We start from the raw sequence: 12,612 nt of genomic DNA on the forward strand, positions 1-12,612 counted from the left end.
GGAATATTTCACAGTAGAAAACAAAATCCTGGGTTCCGTTCTTAGTAAGACAGAAACACAGATAAGTCTTGATGTACGTCAGACGACTGATTCTGCTCCACTGCAGCTATTTCTTCCTCACTTCAGCCTCTCTCCCCATCTTCGTCCACAGTGTTCAACTCCTTGGATATGTCCCGCTCGGTGTCTGTGACCACAGCCGGGCAGTGCCGCCTCGCACCGCTGATCCAGGTCATCCTGGACTGCAGTCACCTCTACGACTACACTGTCAAGCTGCTCTTCAAGCTCCACTCCTGTGAGTAGGACAGCCTCGACCATCTCGTGTGAGCTCAGGCTGGGAGCAGGGTCACAGCCTTGGCCAATTCCCCGAGTGATGCAGGCTACTCCGTCAGTACCATTTCCTCTGGTCTGAGGGTTCTGGGGCTCCTGGTCACCCGTGAATGGAAGGGAGTAACCCAAGCTTCAGACTGCCCCAGTCTAACTCCTGACCTTCCAGTCCTGTGTCTTAAGAGGGTTCTCTCTGTCCACATCCAGCTCTACCGTGTCACCATTCACCAAAAGGATCTTGTGTTTTTGGGTCACGTAAAGGACAACTGATCTGACCCATAACCTCCATAAGCTAGTACGGTGACCTCCAAACCATCTAACAACCCAGTCCCTTGTAACAGATGGAACTCTCTTAGAAGAAACAGAAACAGAAAACAGCTACAGGGCTAGTGTAGCTCAGTTATAGAACACTTGCCAAGAACTCCCTAGCTGAGGTCATCGTTTGTAGCATTTGGCTAGAATCCTCCATTGAGGAGCTAGGGGTGTGGCCCAGTGGTAGAGCCCCTGCCTAGAGGAACTGAGGGCATGGCTTAGTTGTTGAAATCTTTGTTGTTGTTGTTGTTGTTGTTGTTGTTTGAGACAGGGTTTCTCTAGCTTTGGAGCCTGGCCTGGAACTAGCTCTTGTAGACCAGGCTGGTCTTGAACTCACAGAGATTCGCCTGCCTCTGCCTCCCAAGTGCTGGGATTAAAGGCGTGCACCACCACCGCCCGGCTAGTTGTTGAAATCTTAACTAGCAGGCATAATGTCCTGAGTTCCATCTCCTCAATACAGAAAATTTAAATATAGCTGGGTCTGGTGGCACATGCCTACAGTCCCAGCGGTTTGGAGGCAAAAGCAGAAGAATCTCTGCCAGTCGGAGCCTTACTTACATAGTGAGACACTTTCTTAAATAAAGCAATAAACAAATCGCAGCTGATCCAAGGAAGGGAGGGCTATAATTTTCTCAGCAGCAGATCCCTGCTGCACCATTAATCAAAAGCACAACTTGAGAGCTGCTGATTTGCAGACGTACTTATCCTTGATGCCCTGGTTAAAAATGTGGAGTGCTTGGCCGGACTGGTGGGGGGCTAGGGGCAGGCTGGCAGTGGTGGTGGGGGAGGTTGAGCAGGCCTAGCAAGATGGTCAGGGGAAAAGGTACTTGCTCTCAAGTCTGGGGACCTGAGTTCTAGTTCTAGAACCCACATGATGGAAGGAAAGAACCTACTGCACAAGTTGACCTTTGACCTTCACACGTGCACACAAGTACTCACGCGGGCATGCACAATCAATCGATTTTATGTATTTTTATTTAAAGCAGGCTACTCCTGAGCCAGCTTGGATAGGTCTCTGGTATAGTTTAGAATCTCTGTCTTTAAATGCAGATTCCCCAGATAAAGCTAGTGTAAATCCTCACTGGAGAAGTTTAGGCAAGTCCTCTACTGCTGAGCCATTTTCCCAGCCCCTCGTTGTCATATGCCAAGGTGATCACGCTGAAGAATGCCCATAACTTGGTAGAAAACCTAAAAACTTGGAGATATGAATGGATACTGTTCAGGTTTTATAGCCCAGAAAGGGCAAGGGTCTGTGTTAGATGCACAGAACGGTGGCTGAGTGTGGGGTGCATGCCTAGAATCCCAGACTTTGAGGGTTCTAGAAGAAGATGAGAAATTTATTGTGAACTAGGGCTATGTGGTGAATCCAACATCCACCCATTTGACGTAATAAATCCCTATCTCAAGGGGGGGAAAGTAAAATTAAACTTAAAAAAGTGTGCGCGCGCACACCCACCCATATGAAATAAGGGACACTTCATAACTGTTGACTTATAAGTAATAACCTTTTTTTATTTCATTTATTTATATGCTTGTGTGTTGCATGTGTGTATGCTCATACACACTTATGGAAGTCACAGGACAATGTGCAGGAATCTGTTCTTTCCTTCTATCAATGGGCCCCAGGAACAAAACTAAGTTCCTCAGGGTTGGCAGCAAGTGCTTCTACTTTCTACTGCCTTACAAAGCCAGATCTGGTTATCGTCACTCTGATTCAACTGGGGTCGTTTCCCTCGATAGTGTCTGCACTTTGCTGTTCCAGGGTTGGAAAGGCTTGGTGCCATAGGGCGTGCCTACAGGAAGCAGAGAGGGTGGACCAAATCCCCAGAGAAGGAGAGTCTGTGGCTTAGAAACATCATCGATTACAGGCAGGGAGTGTAGCTCTGTTGGCAGAACAGGCTTGCCTCACATGTGTGAAATCCTGCACTCCCTCCCCAGCACCACATACGTGGAACGTATGGCCCACACCTGCACTCTTAGTCTTGGGGAGGTGGAGGCAGGAGAGTCAGGTTTCTGGACTACATGAAACTTTGTCAGAAAATAAATAGATAGAGCTGGGGGCTAGAGAGATGGCTCAGCAGTTGAGAGCACTGTCTGCTTTTCCAGCGGGCGTGGGTTTGAGTCTCAGCACCCACATGGTGGCTCACACCATCTATAACTCCAGTTCCAGGAGATCCAGCATCTTCCCTGGACTCCTGAAGGCACTGCACTCACATGGTACACAGACATACATGCAGGTCAAACACTCATATGCACAAAAATAAATACTTTTTGCAAATACTTAAATAAAAATAAGCACCAAATACAAGTAAACCTACTTTTATTTATATATTTATTTTTTCTTTTTTTTTTTTTTAAATTTGTTTTTGGTTTTTTTTACAGGGTTTCTCTTTAACTTTGGAGCCTGTCCTGAAGCTTGCTTTATAGACCAGAACTCACAGAGATCCACCTGTCTCTGCCTCCTGAGTGCTGGGATTAAAGGCATGCACCACCACTGCCCATCTTATTTATGTATTTCTTTTGTTTTATTTATTTGAAAGAATTTCATGTGTACCAGGTTGGCCTTGAACTCAAAATGTGGTTCAGGATAACCTTGAGTTTCTAACCCTCCTACCTAGCCCCTCTCCTAGACAGTGGGATTACAGGCATGTGCCACCAAGCCCAACCCTCATTGTTAAAGTATTGGCATGAAGTTTATTAGTTAGTGAAGCTGTGTTGATACTCTTTGTGTGTGCTGTAAAGAAACTCAGGGTCTTGTGTATACTAGGCAAGCACGTTACTACTGAGTCATGTGCTCAGCCCCTCACTGGGGGATTCTAGGCAGGGGCTGTACCACTGAGTCACACACCCCAGCCTCTCACTGGGGGATTCTAGGCAGGGGCTCTACCACTGAGTCACACACCCCAGCCCCTCACTTGGGGATTCTAGGTAGGGGCTCTACCACTGAGTCACACACCCCAGCCCCTCACTGGGGGATTCTAGGCAGGGGCTCTACCACTGAGTCACACACCCCAGCCCCTCACTGGGGGATTCTAGGCAGGTGTTCTACCACTGAGCCACACTCACCCCTTTATAACATACTTTCAGCTAAAGCCAGCCCTTTGCTCAGATGTCCACCGTTCTTACCGTTTCCTCTTCTAAGCTCCCACCCAGGATCCTGGAACACTTAGTCATTGCTTCTTCTCAGGCTCCCAAGAGCTGTGACAGCTTGTCAGACTTCCTTTTTGATGACCTTGGTAGCTTTGAGTTTTGGCCAATTTTTTTTTTTTTAAAGTGGAATCTTCCTCAATTTCACGTATTTTTCTCCTAGTAGAACTGAGATCAAGGGTTTTGGAATAGAAATTAAATGCTATTTCTATCCTCTGCCTAATTTTATCTGTTTTTGGTTTGTGTTTTGAAACAAGGTCTCTATATGTCGTCCTGACTGACCTTCAGCTCCCCATCTGCCTGGCTCACTTTCATTGCTTTCAATAATCCTAATTTATACACGAACTTTGTGTTTATATCACTCGTTCAAAAACAATTAAAAACAAGACTTGTTGGCACACATCTGTAATCAGAGGCAGGAGGATTGTCACAAGTTCATGGCCAGCCCGGGCTACATAGTACGTTCCAGAATAGTCAGGGCTACGGTGTGAGATGTTGTCTCTCAAACAAAGAAAGAGCACAGCACGGTGGCATGGTTTGTTGTTCCTGGTACGAGAGAGGCTGAGGCTGGAGGATGGCTTGAGTCCAGGAGTTCAAGGCCAGCCTGAGTAACATAGCTAGACTCTGCGCCAGAAAGAGAAAGGGTGGAGGGAGACAAGAAGGGAAGGAAGCAGAGTGAGTGGGGGTGGGGGGATGGGGGGATGACTTAAAATAAAAGCTGCTGCAGTGAGCCGGGCGGTGGTGGTGGTGCACCCCTTTAATCCCAGTACTCAGGAGGCAGAGGCAGGCGGATCTCTGTGAGTTCATGGCCAGCCTGGTCTACAGAGCTAGTTCCAGGACAGGCTCCAAAGCCTCACAGAAACACTCTGTCTTGGGAAAAAACAAAAACAAAAAAAACCAAAAACCTGCTGCTGTGGGTCTTCCATGTGACGCAAGGAAAAAAGAACCAACACCCCAGGGCTAGTAGTCTCTGACCTGCACCTACCCTGTAGCACAAGGGCACCCGCATGCAAAGACAAAGTGCAGTTTAAAAAGTGGTACCAGCTACAATCAAGCCAGGTGTGCCTGTGATCCCAGCACACTGGAGGATGAAGCTTTTGGCTCATGAGTTCAAGGCCAGCCTGGGCTATATAGCAAGCCCTCCTCCTCTTAAAATAAATTGAAAACTGAATTTTAACTCACAGTTGAAATATGCAGCCTCCTGTGGTCTGGGATATGAAGGGACCGCAGAGAAGCAACTCCTTAGGGAACTGGCCCTGAGTGGCCTACGCTGGTGCAGTGTCAAGAGTTCACCGCGCCCTAATGGATGAGTCCCTCACCTGAGAGCGAAGCCCGCTCCCACTTGCGCTCTGCAGTCCTGCGGTTTGATGAAGCCTCTGCTTCCCCAGGGCTGCAGGCTCCATTCCTCCTGAACCAAAGCTGTGGGGTGGAGGGATGCAGAGGCTCACATTCTGCGGCTCCTGTGGGGTTCTCTTAGTTACCAAACCTCGGGGCATCTTAGCTGGTAGTGCCAGCGTGGGTACCCTGGCTCCTTCTCCAGTCCCGATGTGGCTTGCCTGACCCCTGGTGTCCCTGTACTCACATGCTCCTGGTGATTTCCTCCAGGTCTTCCGGCTGACACCCTGCAGGGCCACCGAGACCGCTTCATGGAGCAGTTCACAAAGTAAGTGGCTCTCGAGAGGGGAATGAAGTCTGATCAGAACCTACGATAGGGGTTAAAGTGTCTGCTGCAGAAACTCAATGACCTGAGTTCAGATCCCCAGCACTCGGGTTAAAAAAGCCAGGCAGGGCAGAGAGCATTGCGTGCGTGTGTGCATGAATTCCTGGCCCGTGTATGAAGATCAGAGAACAGTTTTCAGGAGTCTGTGAGACTGAAGGGTTTCATTCCCGTCTCAGGCTTAGTGGCATATTCCTTTACCCACTATGCCATCTCACCAGCCCTGAAATCCTCCTTTTCAGCTGAATGAAACATATGTAGACCACACTCTATCCATTCATTTGCTGATGGACACCTAAGCCGCCTCCGGGGTTTGGCTATTGTGAATGACACCACAGTGAACATGGGTGTGCGGGTATCTCTGTGGTGTGCTGAGTTAGATTCCTATAGGAAGCCATGTTACAGGCAGACCTTATGGTGTTGCTTCTGTGGTCCATTGCGGCTGTACCATTTTACCTACCAACAGTGCATTTGAATTCTTCTCTCCCCGTGTTCTCAGCCCCATGTTTGTTCCCTTTTGTCTGCATGCTTGTTTTCTTGATGATCGCCGTTCACACTTCAGAGAGAAAAGTTCTCAATGTAGTTTTAATTTGCATTTTCTTGGTGGGTAAGGATGTTAAGTCATATATACATATATACAAATGTGTGTGTGTGTGTGCAAACGCTTGTGTCTCAGTTTCATGTCTGTTGTGATACAATTGCCCGGACATAGAGCAACCTAAGGGTAAAGGGTTTATTTGAAGTGGAGGTCCAGGTTTGTCTCTTGTTTCAGGGAAGTCAAAGCATCTAGCCACATCACATCCAAGAGCAGAGATAGAATGTATGCACACATGCTTGTTGCTCAGATAGCTTTTTCTATTCTTATATAACCCAAGGCGCAAAGCCAGGGAATGGTGCCGCCCACGGTGGGCTGGGTCATCCCACATCAATTAACAATCAAGACAATCTCCCACAGGCCAACTTGATCTAGACTGTCCCTTGTTGAGACTTTTTCCAGATGGTTCTAGATTACATCAGGTTGACAATACAAGCTAGCCATCATGGTTGTAGAATTGACAATAGAAACTAGCCGTCAGGGTCGCTGGGCTGACAAAATACAAGCTAACCATCATGGTCGTCGGGTTGGCAATACAAGCTAACCATCATGGTCGTCGGGTTGGCAATACAAGCTAACCATCATGGTCGTCAGGTTGGCAACACAAGTTAACCATAATGGTCGTCGGGTTGGCAATACAAGTTAACCATCACGGTTGGCCCTTTGTATTTCTTGTTTTGTGAATTGTTCACTTGCGAGGCAGCCATCTTGACATAGTTTGTTTTCCCTGTTAACATCTTCATCCTTGTCCATGGCTTCCACATCCCTAGCTGGTACTTCACTTATCAGTACCCTCAGGAGCAGTCAAAGGACAAACACAGGGTTGACCTAACACCCCCCCCCCCCCCCCCCCCCGGTTTCCTTGCTTCACTAGGGAAGCATGGTGCACATCCTATGATGAATGACTTACTGAATCCTAGGAGGCAGGCCCTGGGGCTGGTTTCCTGGAATGTGAAATTCCAGTAGCTTGCAAAAGCTCTTGCGTCTATTACTATTGGCGCCAATCCAGAGAGACGGGGACGTGTGGTCAACTCGTTTTATTTCCTTCCATTTTTTTCCCTAGCTTGTGAAAACATCTCCTGCAGTAGCTGCTTCATTTTTCTCTCCCACACAGAGGCGGATGCTCTCGTGTCACGGGGACACTTTAATTTCAGGGTCTGATAGACTGTGTTGAGACCCTGGGGAGGGGTTGGTTGATGGGGCTGAGTAAGCAGACTTTCCGTGCTGCAACCAAAGGCTGCTGGAACCTCAGCTCCCCCTTTGTGTCGGTTAGAGGCTTGGCCAGGAGGGAAATGCTTTCTGAGGCTTGGTGTTTGGTTCAAATGCACAATGCTTGTGTAATGTGCATGAAGACATGGGCTCCTACCCGCAAGCACTGCGGCGTAGATTGGAAGAATGGAGTGGAGTGGCTGGGATAAAGTTGGATAGAGGAAAAACAGAATAGAATAGAATAGAATAGAGAAGAAGGGAAGGGAAAGTAGAGTAGAATCATAGAATGTTTCTTTTCCAGTTGCTGTAACAAAATGCATGACAAAAAGCAGCCTGAGGGAATTTGGGAATTTGGGGGTCCAGTCCAGCATGGTGTGAAAGTAATGGTGGAGAAAGTCGCTTCCCTTTCATGTTCCTCCACGCTAACTCTTCCTCGGGAGGAATCTGCCAACAGCGGTGTGGAGTCCACAGCCATGAGGAAAGGAGTTTGGGGATCTGGGCGGTTTTCTAGTTTTGTGGTTGTTGTGACAACAGCAGCTTAAGGGAGGAGCGGTGCTGTGGCCCCAGTCTGAGGGCGCAGTCCACCGTGATGGGGACGGCATGGCGGCAGGAGCCTGGGAAGCTGCCGCTCACTTTCATTTCCGTTTCTCTCCCTGCGCGCGCACGTTTATTTACTCTTTCGGCCCGTGCCACAGTACGCATGTGTAGAGCAGAGCAGAGCTTGAGGGCTCTGATCAGTTCTGTCCCTCCACCCTGTGGGCCCCAGACACTGAACTCGGGTCATCGGGTTTGGGAGCCAGTGCCTTGGCACATTGAGCTTTCTGGAAGGGTCCTTGTTCTCCTGATTCAGCCCAGAGGGTTGGTCCTACCCAAACTCATAGGGGAAGGAGGTTCTTCCTACCTCAGTTAAACCTTTATGGAAACACCCTCACAGACAACACCCAGAAGTGTGTCCCCCATGGTGATTCTGGGTCCCATCCAGTTGTCATCCAGATTGCCCAGCTCTGAGACTGTCAGTCTTCGAGAGGCTCTGCAGTATTAATTACTCCTTAATATTGCTGGTGACTGAGAACTCACTATAGAAGACCTCAGTCTGTAATGTTGGCTTTGAAATTTATTTTCTTGTGTGTCTGTGTGTGTGTATGTATGTGTATGAGACAGAGAGAGAGAGAGAGAGAGAGAGAGAGAGAGAGAGAGAGAGAGAAAGGTGTATATGTGTATGTGTACACCATGGGTGTGGGTGTGTATAGATCAGGGGCAGCTTTACGGAGTTAGTTTCCTCTTTCCCCCTTTATGTGGATCCCAGGAATCAAACTCAAGCCACTAGGCTTGCTTCTTTAGTTGGCAAAGTGCCTCCACCCACTGAGCCATCCCCTGGTCCTGTAGTATCATAACTAAATCCTGGCCTTATCGAGGGCAGCACAGCAGCGGCTTGTGCCTTTAAGGTGGGCAGAGGGTGGGGATGCTGGGGCGGTGTCCCGCGTCTTCCTGGGACTGGCGGCCACATCCAGCAGCCCTGAGATGCTTGTGTACTCCCAGGTTGAAAGATCTGTTCCAACGTTCCAGCAATCTACAGTACTTCAAGCGGCTCATTCAGATCCCCCAGTTGCCTGAGGTGAGTGCTCGGATGTTGGGCTCCGCGTGCATCTGGGGTGCCTCTGGGGCTGGCCGGTGAGCATCCTTCAAAGGCGTGTCTTGCTCCTCCAGAATCCACCCAACTTCCTCCGCGCCTCAGCCCTGTCAGAGCACATCAGCCCTGTGGTGGTGATCCCAGCGGAGGTGTCGTCTCCAGACAGCGAGCCGGTCCTGGAGAAGGATGACCTCATGGACATGGATGCCTCCCAGCAGGTATAGGAGAGAAACTTGGCCCCTCCCGCTGACCCCAGAACAGACAATTGGAGAGGCTCCTAGCTTGAGTCTATCTACTCAGACAAGGTCTGTTTGACTTTAATATTTGGACACGGCATCTCACTATGTTGCCCATGCTGGTCACAAATTCCTGGGCTCTCGAGATCCTCCTGCGTCTAAGATGGGTGTATCTACGCATGTGTGCCAGAGTGCCTAGGTGTGTCCCTCCGTCTCATCAGAAAGTGGGAGATTAGCCTGAGCTCCCTGCACTCAGATTCCAGGAGTGATCTTAGGTCTCGGCCAAATCAAGAAAACAGAGATTCCTGAAGCCATGTGTGGTGTACATGCCTCTAATCACACAAAGGGGCTGGAGGTTTGGCTCAGCCATAAGAGTCTTGTTGCTTTCGAAGAGGACCGGGGTTTGATTCCCAGTACCCACAAGGTAGCTCACAACCCTCTGTAACTCCAGTCCTAAAGGAGCCCACACCCTCTTCTGACCTCTGCAAGCACCAGGGTGCACACAGTGACACAGACATACACACAGGCTAAAAAGTTTTGTTTAGGGCTGGAGAGATGGCTCAGTGGTTAAAAGCATTGCCTGCTCTTCCAGAGGTCCTGAGTTCAATTCCTGGCAACCACATGGTGACTCACAACCATCTGTAATGAGATCTGGTGCCCTCTTCTGGCCTGTAGGCATATATGCAGAAAGAATATTGTATACATTTTATTTATATATATATATATATATATATATATATATATATATATATAAAGTTTTGTTTAACTACAAAGAAAGACAGACAAGAAGGAAGGAAGGAGGCAGGCGTGGCATCATACACTGTAATTTCAGTCCTCGGGGGGGGGGGCAGAAGCAGGGGGATATTTCTAAGAGTGTCCAGCCAGGCTGGTCTGTATAGTGAGTTCTTGGACAGCCAGAGCTACGCAGTGTGAAAAATAAAATAGTAAGTTCCATGCTAATCTACCCGCCACACACAAACGCCCAGACAACTTCCTAGGTCTCTGACTTGTTCTTTGCTCATCCCCCACCCTTCCAATCACTGCAGAGTTTGTTTGACAACAAGTTTGATGACATCTTTGGCAGCTCGTTGAGCAGCGACCCCTTCAATTTCAACAATCAAAATGGCGTGAACAAGGATGAGAAGTGAGTACATGCTGGGCGGAAGCACACGGTCTAGAAATGAAGTTAAGCCGTGGTCTGCCTGGTGGCAGCTACTCCAAGAGGAAGGAATTCTCTGTGTGTGTGTGTGTGTGTGTGTGTGTGTGTGTGTGTGTGCATGCGTGTGTTTCTGCCAGAAGTCAATCTCTAATGCTGTTCCATAGTTGTCCTCCACCTCCTTTGTTTGTTGGGTGTCTGATTGTATGTGTGAGTGTGTGTGTGAGTGTGTGTGTGTGTGTGTGTGTGTGTGTGTATGTTTATTTGTGTGTGAGTATGTATATGTGTTAGTACATGTATGTGTTTATATATGTGTGGCATGGTAGATGTATATACACGTGTGTGCTAGTGCACTTGCCTATGCATGCCTGTGTGGTAGCTAGAGGTCAGTGTTGGGTATTTTCCCTATTGGTCACCACCATTTTGTCTGTCTGTCTGTGTAGCCATGGAGGCCTGAGATAGGTATTTGATCTCCCCGAACTATAATTACAGGCAGTTCTGAGTCGTCCAGTGTAGGTATTGGGAAGTGAGCTTGGATCCTCTGCAAGAACAAGTGCTCTTAACTACTGAGCCATCTCTCTGGCGCAGCACTTTTTATATGTGTTGTGGGTCAGCGGGGGTGGGGGCGGGGATGTGTCAAGATGTACTTGGGGAAGTCTGAGAGCGTCATGGAGTCATTTCTCTCCTCCCACAAACTCAGGTTGTTGGGCTTGGGAACGCTCGTCTTCACCTAGAGCCACCTCAGCCACACTCAGAATCCTTACTTCCTGGGCTTTCAGAACCCTCACACAGCACGCCGAAGGCCTGGGGTCAGTCTCCCTATGAAAGGGGCCAGGGCTGGAGAAATGGTCAGTGGCCAGGAGCCCTTGCTGCAAAGTTCATTTCCCAGCACCCGTGTTAAGTGTTGTGTAACTATCAGTAACTCCCGGAGATCCAACACCCTCTTCCGGCCTCCCAGAGCACCCATATGCGTGTGTACATACCAACAGGCAGAGGCACACTTTTAAGTTTAAGAAATTGTGTTAGTCTTTGCACCCCTGTATCCCAGATCAGAATCTGTGGGTATCAGGGTAAGAAACCTCACATTTAGGGTCCGATCACCCTAGGTATCCAAGGGTTATTGGTTTCAGAATCACCCCCACAGAGTTCAGCCACTGTGCAAGACACCGTTGTGAGACTGGATACTATTTGCTTAGAACCTACATCCTTCCCTTTCTGTATGCTTTAAATAACCTCTACATGATTTATAGCTTCTGATATAATATAAACACTGATACAGTGTTCTTTTCTGTGAGTTTTTCTTTTTATATACCTTTAAGTTTTGGGTGTTTGTTTGTTTTCAAGACAAGGTTTCTCTGTGTTACAGTCCTGGCTGTCCTAGAACTTGCTCAGTAGCCCAGGCTGGCCTTGAATTCACAGAGATCCTCCAGCCTCTGCTGGGATTAAAGGCGTGCACGGCTGCCACCTGGCTACACAGTTAAGTTGTGGCCTGGGAGGGAATGGCTTTTCCTGTTAGTTAGTTAGTTAGTGTATAAGTCAGAAGATAGTTTGCGGGAATCAGTTCCCCCTTTCCACCATCTGGGTGCCAGGGACCTAACTAAGATTGCCAGGATTGGCGGCAAGCATCTTTTCCCTCTGAGCCGTCTCACCAGCCTGTTGGTCTGTATTGTTAGAGAATAATGGCAAGAACAAAGGTCTATATCTAGTCGATATAGTTGCCATTTTTCCTCCCCAAATAGTTTCCATCCCTACTCGGTTGAATGTATGGATATAGAACCCTCAGGTGAGAAAAGATGACTGTAAGCTTCATACTGGAAAGAGTTATTTTTCTCCGTGGGGCTAGCGATGTGGCTTCACTTGCAGAGTGGCTGCGTAGCCTGCAGAGGACCCCCCCCCCCCAGTACACTCACACATGTCTGTAATTCTAGCACGCCAGGGGAAGGTAGGAGAAAAGGAAGAGTGAATCGTCCTCCAATAACTGTGTTTGTTTTAAGAGAATGACCCCAAATTAGCACTAGCTTTTCCCTCCTTTTCCAGTCTGTCAACTTACGTGGAGGCCAGGGATGGGACACGGTGACACCAGGCCTGTTCTTTTCTTCCAGGGACCACTTGATTGAACGCCTGTACAGAGAGATCAGTGGGCTGACAGGACAGCTGGACAGCATGAAGGCTGAGGTACAGGCCAGGATCCATCTGCACTTGGGCTGCACCAGCATGGGGCACTTGCCGCCTCGTGTCTCGTGATAGCGCTTGGATCCCGTCCTAAGACGAGCTGGTTAATAGACA

At 48.6% G+C, this 12,612-nt stretch overlaps 1 protein-coding gene across 4 annotated transcripts in view; it reads left to right on the forward strand.

Moving 5' to 3' along the window:
* Hip1 (huntingtin interacting protein 1) overlaps nucleotides 1–12,612 on the forward strand; it is a 123,887-nt gene that overhangs the window by 85,189 nt on the left and 26,086 nt on the right. For all 4 annotated transcript variants that reach the window (XM_087903543.1, XM_087903544.1, XM_087903547.1 and 1 more), the window contains exons 8-13: nucleotides 152–292; nucleotides 5,389–5,446; nucleotides 8,844–8,919; nucleotides 9,012–9,152; nucleotides 10,217–10,314; nucleotides 12,429–12,501. In XM_087903543.1, the coding sequence (XP_087759669.1) occupies nucleotides 152–292; nucleotides 5,389–5,446; nucleotides 8,844–8,919; nucleotides 9,012–9,152; nucleotides 10,217–10,314; nucleotides 12,429–12,501 (587 nt within the window). The remainder of the gene's footprint in view (nucleotides 1–151; nucleotides 293–5,388; nucleotides 5,447–8,843; nucleotides 8,920–9,011; nucleotides 9,153–10,216; nucleotides 10,315–12,428; nucleotides 12,502–12,612) is intronic.

Source organism: Myodes glareolus, chromosome 2, assembly GCF_982192425.1.
Source record: "Myodes glareolus chromosome 2, mMyoGla1.1, whole genome shotgun sequence".
NCBI classification, from domain to species: Eukaryota; Metazoa; Chordata; class Mammalia; order Rodentia; family Cricetidae; genus Myodes; species Myodes glareolus.